At 45.1% G+C, this 24,930-nt stretch overlaps 1 protein-coding gene across 2 annotated transcripts in view; it reads left to right on the forward strand.

Annotated features, from left to right (window-relative positions):
• Nucleotides 1-6,468: 6,468 nt before the first annotated feature.
• gfm1 (G elongation factor, mitochondrial 1) overlaps nucleotides 6,469-24,930 on the forward strand; it is a 96,490-nt gene continuing 78,028 nt past the window's right edge. The window contains exons 1-4 of one of the 2 annotated variants that reach the window (XM_038815142.1): nucleotides 6,469-6,623; nucleotides 10,972-11,124; nucleotides 16,019-16,151; nucleotides 23,339-23,543. In XM_038815142.1, coding sequence (XP_038671070.1) covers nucleotides 6,549-6,623; nucleotides 10,972-11,124; nucleotides 16,019-16,151; nucleotides 23,339-23,543 — 566 coding nt within the window. In that variant the 5' untranslated portion in view covers nucleotides 6,469-6,548. Of the gene's footprint in view, nucleotides 6,624-7,531; nucleotides 7,553-10,971; nucleotides 11,125-16,018; nucleotides 16,152-23,338; nucleotides 23,544-24,930 lie in introns of those variants that run through there. The other variant, XM_038815143.1, reaches the window with a different exon arrangement.

Consider the following 24,930-nt stretch of genomic DNA (forward strand, 5'->3'; position numbering starts at 1 on the left):
CTCTTTGGCTTCTGTCGCTCGTGCATCGAGCTCGTGTTTATCTGGCTGAAGAGCGGTTCCCATGGTGCTGTCGCTGGATAATAAATTGTTATACTGACAATTCACTATGAGACCGTGAAAATGAGTGATTATAAGGCTTTATTATCCAGGAACTCGCCTGCCAGTGTCTGCTGTACAAATGAGTGCCACCCACAGGTCTATATGTTGCCCCGGTGAGGGCGGAGCCAGAGGCGGAGCACACCGGGGTTCCAGTACAGTACCTGGAAGTAGACCGTATTATCATTTCCAGGTCATAGGTCACAGCACTATGGACAGTTCCTACTTAGGTGAATACATTCACCACACATGCACAAGCAACATCACTTCCAGCTTCCTCGTCAATCTGAGGTCACCTAACTAACATTCACTAATGAGACTTCTGGTGTAAGTCAGTGAATTACAACACAACCATTTTAAAAAATAAATTTAGAGTACCCAATCAATTTTTTCCAATTAAGGGGCAATTTAGCATGGCCAATCCACCTAGCCTGCACATCTTTAGGTTGTGGGGGCGAAACCCACGAGGAGAATGTGCAAACTCCACACGGGCGGTGACCCAGAGCCGGGATCGAACCTGGGACCTCGGTGCCGTGAGGCAACAGGGCTAACCCACTGCACCACCGTGCTGCCCTTATTACAACACAACCATGATATCACTACACCCGGAACTAACCTGTACATTCGTGGACACTAAGGGCAATTTAGCACGGCCAATCCACCTAATTTGCACATCTTAATAATCACCTTAATCATAAAAAATAAAATTAAAAATGACTTTAAAAGAACCAATAACAACAGCAATGCCTGTATAAAAGAAAGAACAAAAGAAAACTGTTTAAAAAAACTTCAACATATCTTTAAAACACTTAAGCATGTTGTCTGAAGTCTTCAATATAAATCTGGGGTTTCAATGGCTGCCCTCAATGTGCTGGAGCGGCGCAGATTGTCGCGCTGGAGGGTCGAGGATGCCGCAAGGAGAGAAAGTTCACCATGATATCTGAGCACAGGTGAGGGTGCATATTTCCATCTCCGAATTGGCAGCCTGTGGCTTTCTACCGCTAACCGGAGGTTATGGGCCAATGTGTGTCAGGCTCCATGTTCTTGGCTCTGCTCCCCACTGATAATCGGAGTTGGAAGCCTCTTGACAACTTGGTATTTCATTAGTTCATTGAAAAGGAAGTGAGTAGCACTGCTCCTATGTCTTCTGTTCTTATGCCCTCTTTTTAGGCCAGTCGGGAGTGAGGGAATTTGGCACAATGAGAGAAGAGGTGTTATTCTGGCCTTTTACAAGACAGAATGGCGTGGAGAGGGAGCAAGATACAGCAAGATCTCAGAACTGAAGTGCAGGAAGCATTCATTATGTATGTAGGTAAATAATTGATAAGCAAGCTTTTACCTTTTTTACATCTAAACTAGTACCAGGGAGATATTAGTTTTCTGTTAAATGTATAGCTTAACTAGTTAAACCACATAATGTAACTACAAATTATCAGTAAGTAGTATTTCTAAACTTGAAACACTAATTCATGAAACCAACTACTAGAAAGATGACGGTATGGGATATGTTGCAGCTGTAGTATGTGGATGCTGGTGGATTCCAGTGTGATCCATAAAAACTGCAGTAAATGCAGCTTGAGAAACGTAATCTCAGAGTTGATTAACTGGAGTCTGAAATGCATTAGCGAAGGAGAAATGTACCTGAATTTTTTGTTTCAGGAGACAGTCACACCCCTTGGGTTACGTACTTCAGATGTGGTCGGTGGTCAGTGACACAGTGGTGTGTCAAATGACGCAGTTACAGGGATTCAGAATATAATACAGAAGGAGCCTCAACCCTTACTATTGTCTAACAGATTTGAAGTTCTTATAGCTTATGCAGTCAAGAGTCTGTACTGCAGAGAGGATGAGCAAACGGAGCACAGCTCCGTGGTAAAGGGAACAATTCTAGTGGGGAGAGAGAAAAGGAATCTAGTGGTCGGAGGAGCTCTAAAATTAGAAGGATAAATACTGTTCTCGGCAGCCATGAGTGTGAATTCTGTTTGCCTGCCTGGTGTCAGGGTTAAGGGCATAAAAACAAAAGATATGGGAGCAGAATTAGGCCATTCAGCCCATAGAGTGCTCCACCATTCAATCGTGGCTGATAGGTTTCTCATCCCCATTCTCCTTCCTTCTCCCCATAACCCTTGACCCTCGTATTAATCAAGAACCTATCTATCTCTGTCTTAAAGACACTCGGTGACTTGGACTCCACAGCCTTCTGCGGCAGTATGTCCCACAGATTCACCACTCTCTGGCTGAATAAATGTCTCCTCATCTCTCTTTTAAAGGATCGTCCCTTCAGTCTGAGTCTGTGCCCTTGGGTTCTAGTTTCTCCTACTAGTGGAAACATCCTCTCCATGGTCACCCTATTCAGGCCTCTCAGTCATCAGAAAGTTTCAATGAGATTCCCCCCCTCATCCTTCTAAAGTCCGAGTACAGACCCAGAGTCCTCAACCACTTCCCATATAACAAGTCCCTCATTCCGGGGATCATTCTTACCCACCTCCTCTGGACCCTCTCCAAGGCCAGCACATCCTTCCTTAGATATGGAGCCCAAAACTGCTCACAATATTCAAATTGGTATCTGATCGGAGCCTTATACAGCCACAGAAGTACATGCCTGTTCTTGTATTCTAGCCCTCTTGACATGAATGCTAACATTGCATTTGCCTTCCTAACTGCCAACTGAAATTGCATGTTTACTGATGCACGATCAATTGCACGAAAGACTCAGATTGGTACAACTGTGGCTTTATTACAGTCAGATGCATGGCCTCCTACTGCAGCTGGCAGAATGGCTGATCAGGAGGAGGTCATGCATATTTATACGGCTCCTTGTGGGCGGAGCTAGCCAGCAGGGGCTACCGGCGAACCTGTAGTGTAGGTCTTACCGTACATCCCCTAATACAGGTGCACACAGTTAACACAGTGGATCACCACATTTACCCCCTGTTAAAAATGAGTCCGGCAGTGGTGGCGTGGAACTATATACAGATTTGCGAATAATTTACAGAGGGGAGGGCAAAAGTATATGTCCATCTTGTAGTCTGGTGCCCGTCAGAGGTTAAGCCTGTCCGGTGGTTTGACGGTTCGCTGGGAGCGACGTAGCGGTGGTGGCGAAGTCGGTGCTGGCGTCAGCGACGTCGGTGCTGGCGGTGTTGGTGTTGGCCAGTAGTTGGATGACTCCGGGAGCGTGCTGAAGTCTTCCTCGTCCTGTAGCGTGGGTAGGGGAAGGAGGGAAGGACCTGGTGGGGCTAATGCTGGGAGTGCCGGGGGAGGGGAGGGTGGCGCATGGGTGGGGAAGTGTGTGTGAGTGGAACCTGAGGGAGCCAGGTCCCTGAGTGAGACAGTATCCTGGCGGCCGTCGGGGAACTCCACATAGGCATACTGGGGGTTGGCGTGGAGTAGGCGTACCATGTCCACCAAGGGGTCCGCCTTGTGGAGTCAGACATGCCTATGTAGAAGAACCGGTCCTGGAGCTGCGAGCCAAGTCGGGAGTGACACCCGGATGTGGACTTCCTGGGGAAGGTAAAAACACGTTCATGGGGTGTGTTATTTGTGGCGGTGCACAGTAGAGACCTGATGGAGTGCAGTGCATCCGGGAGGACCTGCTGCCAGCGAGCGGCTGGGAGGTTTCTGGACCGTGGGCAGGGGAAGGAGGGATGGACCTGTAGCTGGACGGCCCTCCAAACCGTCCCGTTCTCCCTCTCTACCTGCCCGTTTCCCCGGGGATTATAGCTGGTCGTCCTGCTAGAGGCGATACCCCTGCTGAGCAGGAACTGACGCAGCTCATTGCTCATGAATGAGGATCCCCCTGTCGCTGTGGATGTAGTCGGGGAAACCGAACAGAGTGAAGATGGAGTTGAGGGCCTTGGTGACGGTGGCGGATGTCATATCAGGGCATGGGATGGCGAAGGGGAACCTGGAGAATTCATTGACCACACTGAGGATATATGTGTTGCGGTCGGTGGAGGGGAGGGGAGGGAGGGGCCCTTTGAAATCTATGCTGAGGCGTTCAAAGGGGCGGGACACTTTCACCAGGCACGCACGGTCCGGCCGGTAGAAGTGCGGCTTGCACTCCGCACAGACCTGGCAGTCCCTGGTGACTGTCCGTACTTCCTCGATGGAGTAGGGCAGATTGTGAGCTTTGATGAGGTGGTACAGTCGTGTGACCCCCCGGGTGACAAAGGCTGTCGTGCAGGGCACGGAGTTGGTCTACTTGTGCGCTGGCACATGTACCTCAAGCGAGGGCGTCTGGGGGCTCGTTGACCTTGCCGGGGTGATACAAAATCTCGTAATTGTAGGTGGAGAGCTCGATTCTCCACCGCAAGATTTTATCATTTTTGATTGTGCCCCGCTGCGTGTTGTTGAACATGAAAGCTACTGACCGTTGGTCAGTGAGGAGAGTGAATCTCCTGCCGGCCAGGTAATGCCTCCAATGCCGCACCGCTTCAACAATAGCCTGGGCCTCCTTTTCAACAGACGAATGTTAAATTTCAGAGGCATGAAGGGTGCGGGGAAACAATGCCACGGATCTGCCTGCCTGGTTTAGAGTGGCGGCAAGGGCAACATCTGAAGCGTCGCTCTCTATTTGAAAGGGCAGTGTCTCGTCTACTGCGTGCATCCCGGCCTTGGCTATGTCTGCTCTAATACGGGCGAAGGCATGTTGTGCCTCGGCCGTGAGGGGAAATTGAGTGGACTATATAAGTGGGCGGGCCTTATCCGCGTAGTTTGGGACCCACTGGGCGTAGTAAGAGAAGAACCCAAGGCAGCATTTGAGGGCCTTGGGGCAGTGAGGGAGGGGAAGCTCCAAGAGGGGGCTCCAAGTAGTCTGTTTTGGACTACGTAGCCAAGGATGGCTAAGCGGTCTGTGCGGAACACGCACTTCTCCTTGTTGTAGGTGAGGTTGAGGAGAGTGTCGGTGTAGAGAAATTTGGCAAGGTTGGCGTCGTGGTCCTGCTGGTCGTGGCCGCAGATGGTGACATTATCTAAGTACAGAAACGTGGCCCGCAGTCCGTACCGGTCAACCATTCGGTCCATTTCTTGTTGAAACACCGAGACCCCGTTAGTGACTCCGAAGGGAACCCTAAGGAATTGATAGAGCCGACCGTCCACCTCGAAGGCAGTGGCTGCCAATCAAAATTGTCGTTCTCTGCTCCAGGATCTCGGCCTCGTGGTAAGTACTGGAGCCTCTCTTATCGTGTTGTTGGTTTGTTTGTGTTTTCCTCGCAGTATTGTCCGAATTTGTCCAGGACTGCCTGGAAGTCGCTCCTGCTTTGCCCTTTGGAGAACTTGAATGTTTTGAATATCTCTTCTGCTCTGGCACCGGCGATGGTGAGCAGAAGCTCTGTCTTTCCAGCACGGCCACGTCTTGTAGGTCTGCTGCTACCAGAAAGATCTCAAACCTTTGCCTGAATGCACGCCAGTTTGCGCGGAGATTGCCATGGCACTTGAGCCACTGTGGAACCGGAATCTCGATCATCTTGCCTGGGTGTTGTTGCTGGTTGTCACTGTTTGCTGAGTTGTAACTATATGGATTGAAACAGTCACTTGCTGGTACCATGTCTTGTTATGTTCTTGGCGTAGCATAAGCTGCTTGATGTTCACTTTGACAAAGGAAGGTACAGACGTGGAGTTACCTTCAACACGTTTATTAAACTATTTACAATTCTCCTACTCGGATTCGCCTCTACTGTTAATCCTTCTATAGCTACTCAGACTGACGAACCAGTCTGCTACAATCCACGTGGTGGGTGTGATGTTGAATCAACCCTGTGTCTGTACCCACTGAGAGTCTCCACTGGAAAGAGGAAGATCATGTGTGCTGCATCCTTTATGTATGGGTTGGTGTAATGCCCACCTGTGGTAGTGTCGCCTCTGTGTGTATTGTGAATGCCCATTGGTCGTGTCCTATCTTACTAACTTATTGGTTGAGTGTCTGTGTGTCATGTCTCTGGTGCTCCCTCTAGTCTCTAGCTAGTCTACGTGTACTTACATTAACCCCTTGTGTATCTACAGTGATGCATATCACCACACTCCGCCCAGAAGGGGGCGCACAATTTTGAGACAGAGAGGTACTCCGGCCGGCAGGGGGCGCACTGTGCCTAGGAAGGGAGGTTCTCAGACCGGCAGGGGGCACACTATGTGGAGACAGAGAGGTACTGCGGCCGGCAGGGGGCGCATTCTGCAGAGACAGGGAGGTACTCCGGCCGGCAGGGGGCGTACTGTGTGGAGACAGGGAGGTACTCAGGCCAGCAGGGGGTGCACTGTGCCGAGGAAGGGAGGTACCCCGGCCGGCAGGGGGCGCACTGTGCGAGGCAGGGAGGTACTCCGGCCAGCAGGGGGCGCACTGTGCGGCGACAGGGCCGGCAGCGGGCTGACTCTGATGTTGGGACCATCTTTCCGGTGCGGCCGCCAGTCTGACCTTTCCCAGCGCCAGGAGCCGGCGAGCGTGACAGGAAGCGGCTGCCATGTCTCTGCTCAAAGCGGCGCGGATACTGGCTCAGAAGCCGGTGCGGGACGCGGCGTCCCGCAGCCTCGGCCAGGTGGGATGGGCCGGTAGCTGCGTGCGGGGAAAGGGGCTGAACTCTGACTGATGTCCCGTCCACTCTGCCGGGAGCGGCCGGAGGGCCCCTCAGGGAGGGATTATTATTAACCTCCCTCCCCCAGCTCAGTCGCCACTGGGCCCTCCGCGCGGGTTCAATCCGCTTTCCTTTCCTACGTTTTGTCGGCCACTTCCTTTCTCTTCCCGGGGTATTGGCGAGTGGCCTGGACGTGGTTTCACAGGCGGAGCGTGTCCTCTGCTGAATTGCCCAAGTGGCTGTGATCGGCAGGAACTGAAGTTTCAAAAGATGATTTGGTCTTGGGGCAATTTCAAAGTTGGTGTTGAACATGTGCAGCATTTACATCTGGGGTTCATTCATTACTAATCAGGACAACCATAACCGTGTATATTTTATTAAACACGCTCACAACCTGTCCATTTACTTTCATGATTTACACCCAAATATTTTCGGGTCTCTTTACTCTTGCATTTTGTTTTGAGTTATCCCCTCTATTGTTACCTCCATGTTCTTTCTATCAAAATGAATAATTTCACATTTCTTTGCATTGAATTACATCTTCCACCTGTCTGCTCATTCCACCAACATGTCTGACTCTTTTTGAAGTTTGGCTTTATCCTCGCAGTTCGCACTGGTTCCAAGTTCTGTATCACGCACAGACTTTGAAATTATGCCCTGTCCACCAAGATCAAGGTCATTAATATATATTAGAGAAGATGGCTGGTTTGTTACAGGGTTACCTTGTGTTGGAGCGATTGGGAAGCAAGGGATGTTAATATCACTAGCATGGCCAGAATGTGTTGCCCATGCCTAATTGTGCTTTAACTGAGTGGCTTGTGAAGCCCTGTCATGAGGCATTTAAGTGTCAATCATGCTGCTGAGAGTCTGGAGTCACATGTAGACTACGTTGGGTAAGGATGACAGATTTCCTCTGAAAATGGTTGGAAGCGAGATAGGTTTATATCTATAATCATTTGACCATCACTGTTATCTAGCATTTTCATATTTCAGATTTATTTAAAAAAGCAAATTACAGCAGTTGTTGGAATCTGAAACCAAAGAGAAAATGCTGGAAAATCCCAGCAGGTCTGTAGGGAGAGAAAGTGCTGACTTTTCGAGTCCAGGTGACCCTTTGCAAAGTTCAGCTGATTTAAAGTGAAAAGTCTGACATCAGAAGTTTGGTGACATGTTAATACAGACTTTACAGCAATAGTGTTCTGTTAGCTGGATACTTGAGAGATAGTCTGGAATCTTGAATACCTGTTGCATTCTAAGGCATTCAATCTTTCTGAAAGGAGAGATTGAAATCCTGTAAGTGGATCCTTGGTGAAGGCATCTGCGAGAAATGAAATGAAATGAAAATCGCTTATTGTCACGAGTAGGCTTCAATGAAGTTACTGTGAAAAGCCCCTAGTCGCCACATTCCGGCACCTGTCCGGGGAGGCTGGTACAGGAATAGAACCGTGCTGCTGGCCTGCTTTAAAAGCCAGCGATTTAGCCGAGTGAGCTAAACCAGCAAAAGCGTTTGGGAGAAGAATCTGAGGTGTGTTTTTTTTTTAGAATAGAGTTTGGAAACACTTGTGTGGAAGTCAGAGGTCCAGTAAGACCAATTGGTTGACAGTGTGACATTTGATGAGAAATCCTCAGAGGTTACATTGGGGGACATGTGCCACTTAGTTTGAGTGTGACCGCATTCTGCCTATCGGCTTATATGGATTGTGCTAGAACAATAGAGTATAAAACGTAATTTGCAACTTGTGTTATTCTTATAAATCTTTGTACATCCGTAAAGATATAGGTGGGGTGAAGGAGTGTATCTTTTCATGTTTCATAAATATTTAATTTTTTGGTTTAAAGTTAATCTTCATCTATGACTAAACAAATAAGAATAAAAGTTAGGGTCTATTGAACCTGCGTTCCATTCTGGGACCTGACTGTCCAGTAGCAGCATCAATTGTAACAATAACCCGTTGCCATATAGCATGGGTTTCCTCCGGGTGCTCCGGTTTCCTCGCACAAGTCCTGAAAGAAGTACTTGTTAGATGAATTGGACATTCTGAATTCTCCCTCTGTGTACCCGAACAGGCGCTGGAGTGTGGCGACTTGGAGCTTTTCACAGTAACTTAATTGCAGTGTTAATGTAAGCCTACTTGTGACAATAATAAAGATTACTATTATTATAAGCTTTACAATCCTAACACCTCACTCAGACTTGGAGACTCATTGGTATATAAAATTATGAGGGAAATAGGGTGGATAGAAAGGCACTTTTTCCATTAGTAGAGGGGACCAGTAACCAGGGAGCTTAGATTTAAGTCAGGGGTAAAAGGCTAAGAGGGGAGTTGAGGAGAAACCTTTCTCACCCAGAATGTGGTGGAACTCACTGTCTGCAAGAGTGGTTGAGTCAGAAACTTGAGTAACATTTAAGAAGTATTTGTATGTTTGTTTGCACTGTCACAACCTCCAGGGCTCCGGGCTAAGCGCTCTAGAATGGGATAAGTGTAGTCAGATCTGCGTTGACTGGCATGTTCACAGTGGGCTGAATGACGACCTCCTGTGCTGTAAAAATCGATGAATCCTTTCTGACCATACGTTTTAGAGTTTGAGATATGTTCACTGCAACTCAAACTTGGTGAGCACCAGTATTGTTCTTTTTTAGGAATGTATGAGCAGGGTGTAGCCCCTTGAGCCTATTTCCCCCATTCAATGACACTGGCTTTTGTGATCTAACTCCTCATATGACTATACCTTTAATTAGAAAAAAATGATCAATCTCTGATCTAAAGTTAACATTTGTCTAGCCTTTTTGTTTGCAGTAGACAGTTCCATATTTCTACCCTTTTCTGCATAGATGTTTCCTAATTTCACTCCTGAAAGGTCTGGCTCTATTTTCTATACTGTGCCTCCCAGTCCTCGATTCCCCAACCAAAGGAAATTGTTTATCTCTATCTATTCCCCTTAATATCCTCGAAACTTTGATCAAATCATCCTTTAACTTTCTAATGTCCAGGAAATAGAGCCCCAATTTGTGTTTTCTCTGCTCATCATTTAACCGTTGGACTCCAAGCATCATTCTGGTAAATCTGTGTTGCACACCTCCAACTCCCAAGATGGCCTTCCTCATATTTGATGCTCAGAATTGCTCATAGTAAATCTGATTAAATATAACAGCGTTATTATCCGCTGATTATCCTGATTTAACGAGTTCATAGAATAAATGTTGAATTCGAGATTTGTAGACAGCCTTTATTGTAAATGTATAAAAAGAAGGTGAGCAGAGCTGGATCGAGGTGCGGGGTGGGAAGTTTGGATTGGAAGGGTTACTTTGTCCTCACTATGATCGCTGAAGGCCCCATTTAACTTTTAACTTTCTTTTTGAGCACCCGTGCTTGAATCCTTCTTGGGCCAAGGCAGACTGTATGTTATTCTGATGATGACTGGATTTATCTGGTCGGGGTGGACTTTTCTCCTGATATCGGTTTCCCTCATTGGCTATTTTACCTGATGGGTGGAGTCTGGTAACTTGGATCCTTATTTCTCTCACTTCTTGCTCTTTTCCTGATTCTTTATGGGAGACCCTGGGTCCAAAGATTGAGGTATGAGTTTTAATTGGATGTGGAGCAACCAGCCCTCTATGAGTATTGTAGCCATATGATGGTTGTCTGTTCTGTCCTGGGTCATGATAGGGGTTGGATTGTGCTGTGGGGTATCAATTGTAATGTAATTCTTCCCACTCCCCAGCACTCATGGTTTTTTTTCCTCTCTTGTTTTTCTTTGAAGTGATGGGTACATAGCTCTGTCTTGTTGACAGTATCCTGTTTTGATGCAGAGAGGTCTTGTATCTGTGAAGGGAATGTTGGGGATGTTTGCAATGACTCCTGTTATGTGCCGTACTTGCTTTACTTTGATACTAATACCTTTTTTTCTTGTTCCTTGTTTTGCTGCGGTGTTTATAAAAATTTGAAAATTAAAAACAATATTTTGGGAAAAATCTCCATTTCTGTTTGTTGTATTTAGTTGTTATGCCATTAATTGGGTTTTAGTAAAATAATACTTCACATTTCTCTTTGCTTTCTCCATCCTAAAATAGGATTGCATATCTGGGGAACGGCTGTAGTGAATGTATTTTACCCCTAAGTCTTATTAACACATCATCAATAATGTTTTAATTTAGAAATTGGGCTTACATATTTCTTTTTGAATTTCAAGCCATGCTCCCAGCACACAAGGCAACAACAATTGAACAGAGAACCAAAGTAATTCAGGGAAGATGCAAAATCGTCTCTCGCTATTCAGTAACAATCAATATTTCTTCAATCTTTTCTTTCAGATTCTTATAAACATCTGTCGACAATGTTCATCTGAAATCTTGCCCAACAAAATGATTCGGAATATAGGAATCTCTGCACACATTGACTCTGGGAAAACCACACTGACTGAAAGAGTTCTGTACTACACAGGAAGAATAGCAGAAATGCATGAGGTACTGTGAATTTTATTTTGAAGTGTTCCAATACATAAAATATTTTTAACCTGATGAATAACCAAGTTCCAGACAGTTCGAATAGAAAGTTGAAACTATTTTGGCATGACGGTTGAGCAGAGTACGTAAAGATACCTTTGGCATGAAATTCCACCAGAAAAACAATTAGACGTTTCACATCTTTTACCAGACTAATTCTTGTGAATCAATTAAGTCTGTTTCTTCAATTACAAAGCCGTAAATAAACTCTCACGTTTGCTGCCCTCCCTATCTGTGACCTAATTTTAAAGCCTGGCAGGTATGACAAGTTTTTTGATTTCCAAATGAGTATGAAATAATCCTGGAACCTCACTTGGGGTTGTGCAAATAAATAATTGTATGGAGTATATTTTCCTTTTGATCAAAAGCATCAGGCTGGTGCTAAAGTGATCTCTGAAAAAATGGTATCCTGCAATTTGTTAATTTGTCTTGTGATGAATAATATTCACTCAATTATTACAAAATCAAATGTCTCTATTTTTACCATTGAACTTTATAATAATGCTTGGCATTAATATTTTTGTTAGGCTAACCACTTTGTTAGTTTTTAGCTTAAACCCTATTGGGTTTATTTAAACAACCGCACCCATACCTACTGTCACAGCTTCCAAAGTCAGATCGGCCTTCTTGAAAGTGAACCCTTGGAAAGCAACCTGACATGGTCCCTGGTCATGAACTTAGATCCTGCGCGGACCAACTGGCGGGTGCATTCGCGGACATCTTCAACCTCTCCCTATTCCGTTCCGAAGTTCCCATCTGCGTCAAGAAGACCACATCACAACGGTGCCAAAGAAGAACCAGGCAACGTGCCCTAACGACTACCGTCCGGTGGCCGTGACATCTATCATTATGAATTGCTTTGAGAGATTGATCATGAGACACATCGTGATCTAACTCCATACTCCAGAATGCCTAGATCCACTGCAATTCGCATACTGCCACAACCGGTCCACAGCGGATGCCATCTCCTTGGTCCTACACTCAACCCTGGGGCATCTCGACAACAAGGACTCCTATGTCAGACTTCTGTTTATTGACTTCAACTCCGCCTTCAACACCATAATCCCAGCCAAGCTCATATCAAAACTCCAAAACCTAAGACTTGGTCCTCCCTTTGCAACAGGATCCTCGACTTCCTGACCCATAGACTACAATCAGTAAGGATAAACAACAACACCTCCTCTATGATAGTCCTCAATACCGGGCCCCTGTAAAGCTGCGTACTAGCCCTTAGCCCTTAGAACCTAATGGTGTGGTGTAACGACAACGAACTCCCTCAAAGTCAGCAAAACTAAAAAACTGGTCATTGACTTCAGGAAGCAAAGTATCGTACACACCCCTGTCTGCGTCAATGATGCCGAGGTGGAGATAGTAGACAACTTCAAATTCCTAGGTGTGCACATCACCAACAATGTGTCCTCATCCACCCATGTCAACGCTAAGACCAAGAAACCACAACAGCGCCTTTACTTCCTCAGGAAACTAAGGAATTCTGGCAGGTCCCACACTGACTCTTAACAATTTTTACAGATGCACCATAGAAAGCAGCCTATCTGGCTGCATCGCTGCCTGGTTTGGGAACTGCCTGGCCCAAGACTGTAAGAAACTACAGAGAGTCGTGAACACAGCCCAGTCCATCACACAAACCTGCCTCCCATCCATTGACTCTGTCTACAAGTTCCACTGCCTTGGGCAGGATAATCGAAGACCCCTCCCACCGGATTATTCTGTCTTCCAACTTCTTCCACCGGGCACGAGATACGAAAGTCTAAGAAAAGGCACTAACAGGTTCAAAAACAGCTTATTGCCTGCTGTTACCAGACTCCTGAATGACCCTCTTATGGACTGAACTGATCTCTTCCAAATCTTTTCTACTCAGTAGTACCACACTCCATATGCTCAACCGATGCCTGTACCAATGTATTTACATTGTGTATTTTTAAAAATTCATTTACAGGATGTGGGCGTAGCTGGTTAGGTCAGCATCTATTGCCCATTCCTAGTTGCCCTTCAGAAGGTGGTGGTGCGTTGCCTTCTTTTTTTCTCTTTTTAAAAAATAAATTTAGAGTACCCAATTCATTTTTTCCAATTAAGGGGCAATTTAACGTGGCCAATCCATCTACCCTGCACATCTTTTGAGTTGTGTGTTGAACCTGGGACCTCGGTGCCGTGAAGCAACAGTGCTAACCACTGCGCCACCGTATTGTCATGTAAGTTGCCTTCTTGAACCGCTGCAGTCCTTGAGGTGTAGGTCCATCCACTGTGCTGTTAGGGAGGGAGTTCCAGGATTTTGTCCCAGCGGCAGCAAAGGAACGACAATATATTTCCAAGTCAGGGTGATGAGTGATTTGGAGGGGAGCCTCCAGGTGGTGGGGTTCCCAGATCTCTGCTGCCCTTCTAAATGGTAGTGGTTGTAGGTATGGAATGTGTTGTCTAAGGAACCTTGGTGAGTTACTGCAGTGCATCTTGTGGATGGTATACTCAGCTGCCTCTGTTTGTCAGTGGTGGAGGCTTTGAATGTTTGTGGAAGGGGGAGCAATCAAGCGGGCTGCTTTGTCCTGGATGGTGTCTAGCTTTTTTAATGTGGTTGGAACTGCCCTCATCAGGGCAAGTAGAGAATATTCTATTACACTCCTAACTTGTGCCTTGTACATGATGGACAGGCTTTGGGGGTCGGGAGATGAATTACTTGCCGTAGGTTCCCAGCCGTTGACCTGCCCTGGTAGCCACAGTATTAATGTGGCGAATCCAGTTCAGTTTCTGATCAATGGTAACTCCTAGGATGTTGATTGTGGGGGATTCAGCGATGGTAATGCCATTGAATGTCAAGGGGCGGTGGTTAGATCCTCTCTTGTAGGAGGTAGTCATTGCCTGGCACTTGTGTGGCATGAATGTAACTTGCCACTTATCAGCGCAAGCCTGGACATTGTCCAGGTCTTGCTGCATTTGGACATGGACTGCTTCATTATTTGAGGTGTCGCGAATGGTGCTGCACATTGTGCAGTCATTCGCAAATGACCCCACTTCTGCCCTTATGATGGTAGGTAAGTCATTGATGAAGCAGCTGAAGATTGTTGGACCTAGGACACTACCCTGAGGAACGCCTGCTGTGATGTCCTGGAGCTGAGATGATCGACCTCCAACCACCACAACCATCTTCCTTTGTGCCAGGTATGATCTGACCAGAGGAGAGATTTCCCCCCGAATTCCCATTGATTCCAGTTTAGCTAGGGCTCCTTGATGCCATACTCTGTCAAATGCTGCCTTGATGTCAAGGGCAGTCACTCACCTATGGCATTGAGCTCTGTTGTCCATGTTTGAACCAAGGCTGTAATGAGGCCAGGAACTGAGTGACCCTGGCGGAATACAAACTGAGCATCTGTGAGCAGGTTATTGCTGAGTAAGTGCCGCTTGATAGCATTGTTGATGACTCCTTCCATCACTTTGCTGATGATGGAGAGTAGACTGATAAGGCAGCAATTGGCTGGGTTGGATTTATCCTGTTCCTTGTGTACAGGACACACCTGAGCAATTTTCCACATTGCCGGGTAGATGCCAGTGTTGTAGCTGTACTGGAACAGCTTGGCTAGGCGTGTTCAGTACGATTGCCTGAATATTTTCAGGACCCATAGCCTTTGCAGCGTCCAGTATATTTATACATGTCCTATGTTTGTTCGTGTATGGACAAACACCATTAGCATTTCAGAAATGACCTTTCATCCCTTTTTTTTAATTTGGGAAAAGATCATCAACCTGAAACTTTAACTGTGTGTGTCTCTTTGAAAATGTTTCCTGCTTGCTGAGTATTTCCCACATTTTCTGTTTGTGTTGATGGTAATTCAAGTTGATGGTAATTCAAAGTTAACTTTTAAAGAGTTTTTCTTTGTGATAAGGAGGCTTGATCGGGCCACTACTTATGATTAAGAAGTTCAAAAGGTGCTGTGAGAGTCCCACATGTACCATTCCGTTATGACATTTTCCTTTTAATGGCCCGAGGGAGTAACGCTGTTGTATTGGCTTTATTCAGATTTGTTGCTGTTTGCACAATGACAGTCACCGGATAATAGTGCACTTCCTAAATAGCTAAGAAAACTCTCTGACATAGCATGATCAGTAATGGAGTATTTTCCCACTCTCGCATGAGCTCCAGCAAGTACCTCACGTAACAATAAAGTTGACACAGCAGCACTTTAATTTTCACTTTTTTGAACTGTTATTTAATTAAATCTGAAAGAAGTCTAACCCTGACATAGCAAGGTTTGTGAGTAGCTTTATTTTCCTTCTTGGAGTTTTTACAATCCTGGGTAATTGCTTTAAAAAAAAATATCAACAGAGAATGACAATTTCTCACAGGCAGCAGTAAAAATACATGTAGCTCCATATTTGTCTTCTGGGATAGAAATCTCTACTACATAACTACTTAATGCCTGGCTGCACCTGTGACACTCTTGGTCAGGAGAGAACTCTATATATGCTTGCGCGTGTGAACAGTTCCCCTGCACACCGGTAAATTATGATTGCATTGATGATGTGCAAGAGAGCACCTACTTCCTTTGAACATTTAATGAGCTGTGCTTCATTTTGGAAAGTATCCTTGGAAAAAAAACAATCAATCTTTTCAATGCTTGATAAACCTTTGCCAAAGTCCAAAATGGTACTCCAGGAAACCTCTCCCCACCGCATTGGAGTGTCTGATTGAAACCAAAACCATAATCAACTTGTGTAAGATCCAACTTTCTGGATTACAGATGCAGGCAAAGTCCAAGATTCAATTCAGAATTAAGGTATTTAAAAAATAATCTTTAATTCACTAACTTTTCTGTGTTAAAGGGATTCTGTTGCTTCTATTTTGCAGGTGAAAGGAAAAGATGGTGTGGGTGCCATAATGGATTCCATGGAACTGGAGCGACAGCGAGGAATCACAATCCAGTCTGCAGCTACATACACAGTATGGAAGAAAAGGAATATCAATATAATTGATACACCAGGTGATGTGTGAGATGAGGATTGATTGGTTGGAGCAGGTTTGAATAAATTAGAAGGAGGAAGAATGAAAGTAGAAATTAAATGATATGAGAAAACAATTGTGAAAAAGAAAGTAAAAACGGGCGAGAGATTATGCAGTGATTGCTCTGGTGCGTTCTGGAGTATATTCCCCCCTCCTTCCCCCACCCCCAACAAAAACATGTTTTGTGCTTTGGGCTTCAAAGGAAGGTATAGCCTTTCAGTCTAATAGAAAAATCAACTTGCTCGCTATTATACACTGGAAAATGTTGCTTAAAATTTCTTCCATTGCTCCTCTACTGAAGTCAGCGATAAAGGGACGCAATGCTTCCCTCAAATGACATTATTCGTATGAGAGCTTCAGCGTTGGTGTGCATCAATTTCCACATGTGTATTATGACTGTTTCCCTGGTAAGGTTCCCTAAATTAGTTGCCCCGGGTGAGATCCATCAATTTTTTTTACTGTCCGGGTGTGATACCAACAAATTGTTTTCCCCGGGTGAGGAGGGATGAACTGACTCCCATTCTTTATTTGAACCTTCGCTGGTAACAGCAACATTGATCTAAAAAGGATCCCTCCTTTTGTGGATACCTTTTCCCAATATTTATGTTTTAAGAGGAGGGAATTTAATCAGGATTTCTTGAATTAAAGAAAAAGTGAGTATTAGCTATTAAAGGCAAGAAAATGCTGAAACACATTCAAGTACATTCATACAGATTGGAAATGAGAATTATTGTGATCCCAGACCAGACCCTAACAGTGGCTAGGATATTGGACCGAAACCCCAATATTTTAGTTTATTTGAAAGAATGAATCATTCCAGGCGAAATTGCATGAAGAAATAGGGCTTAGTTATTTTTAAAACAAAACGTTATTGTGACTACAACATCAAATTTTGTTAGCTTCAAATAACCCAAAAAGTGCAGCTTATAGTTTACTCCTTAAAAACTACGACTCAATTTCCCATTAAACAGCAAGAAAAGAAATATACAGCTCTCAATCTATCTTATTGTGAGAAAATTGTGGAGTCCGCATCAGGTCGATCAGAATTCACTCTACCCCACAAATCTCTCCTCCAACCTCCTCTCTAATGCTTTCAAAAATGTCTCTCCAAGCTGAAAATGAATTATCTCTGCAGGCTGCAAAGTATATTAACTCCCCAGGGACTTCCCAGTCAACTCCCAGTCCAATAGCCTTGACTGAAAAACACATCCCTTGGTCAATTTCGCCTTATGACTGCTAAAAACACCCAGATCCTGCAAAACAGAATTATATTTTAAAAACATGACCATGGCAGTCAAACACACTCTAACCCCAGGCTTTTAACCCTTAAATTGTCCAATACTGAGAACCCAATATTCTTAAAGTCTTCCAGTCGTCACAGAATTTCGTCCAAAGTAAGAAAGAAAAAGAAAGGCATGCAAAACATTATTTGACTCATGGGGGAGTAGATGACTGAGCATAGTGGCCACTCTGATTTGAGATTACAATAGCATTGACCTCAGTAGGCGAATAGTCAGTGACAAAATTCCAGTAGCACTGACTTCAGGTGAACAGTCAGTTTAGAGATTCCAATGTTCTGCAGTTTGGTGGAGAAGCTTCCCTTTTTCCCTGTTGTCTTTGCTGACTTGGCTCACTTTAATCAGAGAGAAAGAGATGGAGATATACCTGCAAAAAGCTTTTTCAGGGGTGCCGTTGGCTGGATTTTTGCTTCTGCCACACTCTCTGATACCTTGAGCACTAGTTTACACACACACACATGGCAGTTTTTCACTTGGCTTTTATTCCCGTCTTGAAATATTCCTGAAGGCAAAATTCACAATTCCATCTGGCCCGTACTCATAGGATATTTCTTGATGAGATGATATTCATCTCCAATTATATCCCATTGTTTCCACTGGAGCTGGCAATTACTTTCCAGATTCAAAGTATCTTGTCTCCAGGGGCGGCGCGTGGCGCAATGGTTAGCACTGGGGCCACCGCGCTGAGGACCCGGGTTAGAATCCTGGCGCTGGGTCACTGTCCGTCTGGAGTTTGCACATTCTCCCTGTGCCTGCATGTGTTTCACCCCCACAACCCAAAGACCTGTAGGTTAGGTGGATTGGCCACGCTAAATTGCCCCTTAATTGGGAAGAAAAATAATTGGGTACTCTAAATTTATAAAAAAAGAAGTAACTTGTCTGGAAACGGTGGGATTTCAGCCACTGACTGACTGACTGAACATCCTCTGCCATCTTTGGCTTGTATATCCATTTTAAACAGTTCCATATTTCTGGAGGTAATTCAGTGTTTTTCCTTTATTAGGACAGCTGACAGCATACAACTCTAGTCAGCACCACTTCTTTCAACCCCATCACTGCCTCTAAATTATGAGATTTTTATGACATCCAGTACTGGATGAGCAGAAATTTCCTCTAATTGTATCATGGGAAAACCAAAGCCACTGTGATCATTCCCCATGACAAACTCCGTTCCCTAGCCACTCATCCCATTCCACTCCCTGCCAACTACCTGAGGCAGAATCAGACTGTTGCACAACCTTGGTGTATTATTGATCCTGAGATGAGCTTCTGACCACACATCTGTGCTATCAGTAAGACTGCCCATTTCCACCTTGTTCATGTTGTCTGGCTCTGCTCTTGGAGCAGTCCATCTGCTGAAACCTTTCTACCTCTGCACCAGCCTTATCCAAGCTTTTCTCTTGTGGGGTGGGAGGGGGGGCAATTGGATTTTTTTTCTCACTCAATAGGCTGGTGAGGAAAGTTTGGAAAAGTAATATTTGACATTGGAATAAACAGAAGAAAATACAGAAGAAAACTCAAGTGTTGTGAAAGAAAATAAATCCGAGTAGATGCTAAGCAATGCTGAAACATTAATTTGCTAAATTAAACACTGTACCTCGGTACAAGTGACAATAAACATATCCAATCCAATCCAAAACTAATAATGAAAATGACCCAGAATTGCATATGTGTCTCCCCAGCCCATTCACTCACTCAAAGGTGTTTTGGTGGGTTGGTGAGCAAGAGAGACATGTGACGAGGAGTAAGGCGCACGGTCTCATTCACACACACAATGCTGTCATTGCGCCACCCAAGCCACCCCCCCAACTCACACTCTCTCTCACACACACACACATACACAAACTCTCACTGCCCCTTACGAGCCCACAAACACGCACTTGCTTCCCCCCCCACACATAAACACGCACTCACTGCCTCCCATGCACATACACAATCACTCACTGCCCCCCCCCCCCACACACACACACACACACTCACTGACCCCCACATACACACTCACTGACCCCCACATACACAAATATGCACTCTGCCACCCCACACACACCAACACGCACTGACTGCCACCTTCTTGGGAAGTCACTTAGGTTTATAAATTACTACAGTACAGGAGGAGGCTTACCATGTCTGCTCCGACCCTCTGAAAGAGCACCCAATCTATACTCACGCCCCAGCCCTATCCCACTAACCCTATCCAAACTCACTAAGGGGCAATTTTATTATAGCCAATCCACCTAACCTGTACACCTTTCGATTGTGGGAGGAAACTGGAGCACCCAGAGGAAACCCACACAGACACAGGGAGAACTTACAAACTCAATAAACAGTCACCCAAGTAATTGAACCCGGGTCCCTGGCATTGTAGGCAACAGTGATAACCACTATGCCACCGTGCCGACCAGTCGAGGATTACTTGCTTCTGGATTCTGCAGTGGCTGAATAGTCCAATCCTGGATCCGCAGACTCTGCCACAGGTTTGGCAGATAGTGTTTGATGAGGTGGGTGGATGGCAAGCTCTGGATTCTCTGCGATGCTCGAGGTGATTGGCGTCTTTGCGGATGCTTTTCCAGTCTCCATTCTAAGACAAGCAATTCCCACATGTCGATGGGGTGTTCCATTTGTATAGGGAGGCTTTTAGACTGTCCTTGTAGAATTTCCTCTTGTCTAGTGATCGGTCCCCATTGCTGAGTTTGGAGTAGAGCATTTGTTTTGGGCAATGTGGCCATCCCATCGCAGCTGGTCATGTATGACCAGTGCCTCTATACTGGGGATATTGGCCTGGGAGAGGACACTCATGTTGGTATGCCTCTCCTGTCAGTGGATTTACAAGATTTTACACAGGCAACTTTGGTGATATCTCTCCAGGGATTTGAGGTGTCTGCTGTATATTGTCTATGTTCCTGATGCAAACAGGAGGGTGGGAAACACAGCTGCTCTGTAGACCATGAGCTTGATGCTGGGTTTGAGATCTTTGTCTTCGGGTATCTGAAGACTGCACTGGCGTATTGGAGTCGAACTCGGATTTCATCATCAATGTCTTCTCGTGTCGAGAGGAGGCTCCCGAGGTATGGGACATGATTCACATTGCCCAGGGGCTCACCATGGATCTTAATTGTCGGGGAGCAGTTTTGTGAGGCAGGAGCAGGCTGCGAGAAGATCTTTGTTTTCTGGATGTTTAGTCTATGGCCCATTCTCTCATGTACCTCAAGTGAATGTGTCGCCGATGGTTTGTAGCTTGGCCTCTTGAGTGTGCGCGCACACTTTTTTTTAAGAGTACCCAGTTTTTTTTCCAATTAAGAGGCAATTCAGCATGGTCAGTCCACCTAGCCTGCATATCTTTGGGTTGTAGGAATGAGACCCACGTAAACACGGAGAAAATGTGTAAACTCCACATGGGCAGTGATCCAGAGCCGGGATTGAACCTGGGTCCTCAGCGCGTGAGGCAACGGTGCTAACCACTGGGCCACCTTGCGCCCTGAGTGTGCGCGCACACAGGCGTCATTTGCGTACTTCAGCTTGGTGAAGTTGGGGTGGTGTTGGTTCTGGCCTGGAGGCGTTGAAGGCTGTACAGTTTCCCGTTTGTCCGGTAGGTTAGCTCCATTCCAGCGGGGCGCTTCAGAGTGATGGGGTAGAGCGTTGCTGCAAGAAAGATGGAGAAGAGATTTGGTGTGATGACTCAACCCTGTTTGATCCCTGTTTGCACATGTATTGGTCTGTGGTGGTTCCATTGGTGTGGATCACGGCACGCATGCCATCGGAGCAGGCAGAGAATGATGACGTATTTCTACAGGCAGCTGAATTTGAAGAGGACGTTCCGCAATCCCTCACGGTTGACAAAGTCAAAGGCCTTTGCGAGATTGAAGAAGGCCATGTGCAGAGGTTGATGCTGCTGTCTGCACTTTTCCTGGATTTGTCGTGCACTGAAGATCATTTCTATTGAGCCTCTTGATGGATGGAAGCTGCACTGAGACTCGGTGAGGAGCTCTACAGCCACTGGGAGGAGGCGGTTGAGGAATATTCTTGCAATGACATTTCCCCTGATGGAAAGTAGGGAAATCCCTTTGTAATTTCCACAGTCAGCCTTGTCTCCTTTCTTGAAGATGGTCACAATCGAGGCATCTCTGAGATCACCCAGCATGCTCCCTTCCAGAGCTGGGGTTGCGCTGTGATGGTGGTGGGGTAGAGTGTTGCAGGATGGCATCCCCCTCTTTGCATGCTTGTTGTCCCCAACCCGTCCATGCATGCTCGCTCCCCTTGCTGCAATAGATAATTCAAACGTTCCGGGCAAATGACTGCACTTGTCTTGTCCAATCATAGGCTGTTTCCTCCCTGCATTAGCTGATCATTGGCTCACCCGAGAGCCCATCAACAACTGAAAGTATGGAGAAACAATTGGAGGATCAGACTCTCAGCATTTTTCAAAATTGTCTCCATGAGATCTTCAACAGCCTGTGTCCAAAAACGTGATAGGCCACATGAAGGTGCCTCAGGGGCTGCATCCGGCCAGAGGTTGACGAGCCTGCTCTCGACTTTACAATTGCCGTGCACACCTGACTAATCTTTCACATTGTACACAGAGTTTCATTCATCCGTCCTAAACTGGCTCTCAGTTCAGGAACACCTTGATTTTAAAATTCTCACTCTTTTCAAACTCCTCCATGACCTCACCCTTTCCTATCTCTCTGATCCCTTCTGGCTACACAATGCTGCAAGGCACCTTCTATTCCTGGCTTCATGAACATCCTCGATTTGAATTACTGTTGGTGGCAGTGCTCTGTTATTTCACCTCTAAATCTCTACCTCTGCCTCCTCTTTTAAGATGCATCTTAAAGCTTAGTTATTTGACAACTTTTGGTCATCTATCTTAATATCTCTGTTTAAGGTTATTTTATAATGTCCCTGTGAAGCATCTCGCATATTTCATTGTTTGATATGCTAAAAACGCCATCGTTATTTTACTATAGCAGTGTTTTACAGGCGAGATTAATTTAATTCTCTCAAATCCACGTACGTATCATTCCAACAAATATCATTGGAGATAGGAACCCATTTTGTTTTCTACCTAGGAGTTGAAGAGAAATTATGCAGTTCAGCCTAAGTCTTTTATTTGAGACAAATTAATTCACTATAGGTTAGAGATTGAATTTGGGACCTACCTTGGTGGAAGGAAGGACAACATGCTGTGTATTTACATATAGAGGTTTCAAGGCAGTGTTAAAAGTCTTTTAAAAATACTGGTAGTAAGTCATTATTGAAGTATCTGCACAAAGAATTGGTTTCTTGTAGACATTTTTACCTCTTGCTATTCATTGAACATTGGAGATTGAAGCAAATCAGCAGTAAATTCTATTTATGTAGCACCTTTTGACATGGCGAAAGAAGCCAAGAAGCATTCTTGGGCGTTATTAAACAAAATTTGGCACAGAGCCACAGCAGGAGATGTTAGGAAAGATGACCAAAATCTTGTCCAAAGAAATAGGTTTAATGGAGCGTTTTCGTGGTGGAGTGAGAAATGGGGAGTGAATCCAGAGTAGAGGGTCTTGGGGTTGAAGGCCACTCAACAGTGGAATAAAATCATGGCTGCACACGAGACCAGAATTGGGGGAGCAGTGAGATCAGGTTGTAGGGCTGTAGGTGCTTACAGTGATGGAGATGGGAAACATGTAGGGATTTGATCACACATTGCTTCAGAAATTGAGTTTGCATTTCTATATTTCTAAATCTTTCTAGAAATTATTAATTTACTTGCATTTTTAATTTTGTCCTTGACAGCACAGAATGCCAAAGAAGTGTGCTCGAGCCATTCTTGTACCATAGCAAGTCAGATATTCATGTTCATTAATCACACTTTGTTTTGCTGCTTTTACAGGTCATGTTGATTTTACGATAGAGGTCGAGCGTGCACTAAGAGTCTTGGATGGAGCAGTTCTGGTTTTGTGTTCTGTCGGGGGAGTTCAGTGCCAGACAATGACTGTAAACAGACAGATGAAGCGTTACAATGTTCCATTTTTAACGTTCATAAATAAGCTGGACCGGTTGGGAGCTAATCCTAATCGAGCTCTTCAACAAATAAGGTTTGTTCTATAATGTGAGAAACTTTAACAAACTGGCTATTTTAATTTGTTATAATCTGATATTTCACATGAATGCTAGTATTTTCAATTTTCTGCCACTTGCTCCGACATTCGGAGTCAGGCCAATATTTAAATTGGGGAATAGGTGTGTTGGGGAGTATGCGGGGCAGGGGGGGAAGATGACTTGCAGTTTAGTGTGGCATTTGATGCACACGGTCAGGCAGCAGGCTTGAACACTCTGTTCATCATAATTTGCCTGATACAGAGATGTACAGTCAACTAAGTTTGTGCTTTATGGAGATGATATATATATCCCTTGCACAGACTTAGAAACTGGCCATTTAGGGGGTCATAGCCAAGCTACTGGCACCCACAGAACTGTAAGCGTAAGGGAATAAAACAGTGAATAAGAGACAATGGGTAGATGGACACCCATTATTTAGTTAACATGGCATATTCATGTTTGAACACAGTGCAGGGAATTTGTACCATCTACAAGATAGATGTAGGGAGACAAGATACAATCTACAGGGAATTTGTACCATCTCCACACTGGCAACAGTGTGTACTATATACAAGATGGACTGTGACAACTCAACAAGGCTTCTTCAACAGCACCTTCCAAACCCGTGATCTCTACCATCTAGAAAGACCAGGACAGCAGGCACATGGGAGCACTGCCACCTGTAAGTTCCCATCCAAGCCATACCCTATCCTGACTTGGAACTTTATTGCAATTCCTTCGCCGTCATGGGGACAAAATCCTGGAACCAGCTTTCTAACAGCAGTGCTTGTACCTACACCACATGGAATTCAGCGGTCCAAAAGGCAGCTTACGACTACCTTCTGAGGACAATAAGAAATCAACAATAAATGATGCCCGTACCCATGAAAGAATAAAGAACAAGGGGTAGGATATGGTTTTGAAACTGCAGTTTTGCATAAATGAATCACCAGGTTGTGAAGGAAGTGCTGAGTATAAGCTAGCTGTATTTCCCACGACAAAGACCAGATGATCCACAAAGATACTAATATGTGACACCATATCAAAGTAAGACTTAACTTCTTTTGTTGCTGGGGTGGTGACGTGAAATAGTTTGTAGCATTTATGACATTGCCTTCAATAAATCGCAAGATTGAAATGAGGCAACCCATCTGAACGCACCCTTGTGATGAGGTATTTGGACAGTGGCAAGGAAATAGCAAAGATTCACTAAATAGCATCACAAATGATACATTCTGATGAGCTTTTGTTAATGTCATATCAACTTGAGGTGCTGCCTTTAATGTTATGTGAACCTGTACAGTATTAAGTTCTTCTGCTCTTCCATAGAATTGAGCCTGCTTTCCACTTACTGCATAATTCTGCTGCTGTTTTTTTGCATCA

This window comes from Scyliorhinus canicula, chromosome 13 (genome assembly GCF_902713615.1).
Source record: "Scyliorhinus canicula chromosome 13, sScyCan1.1, whole genome shotgun sequence".
Taxonomy (NCBI): Eukaryota; Metazoa; Chordata; class Chondrichthyes; order Carcharhiniformes; family Scyliorhinidae; genus Scyliorhinus; species Scyliorhinus canicula.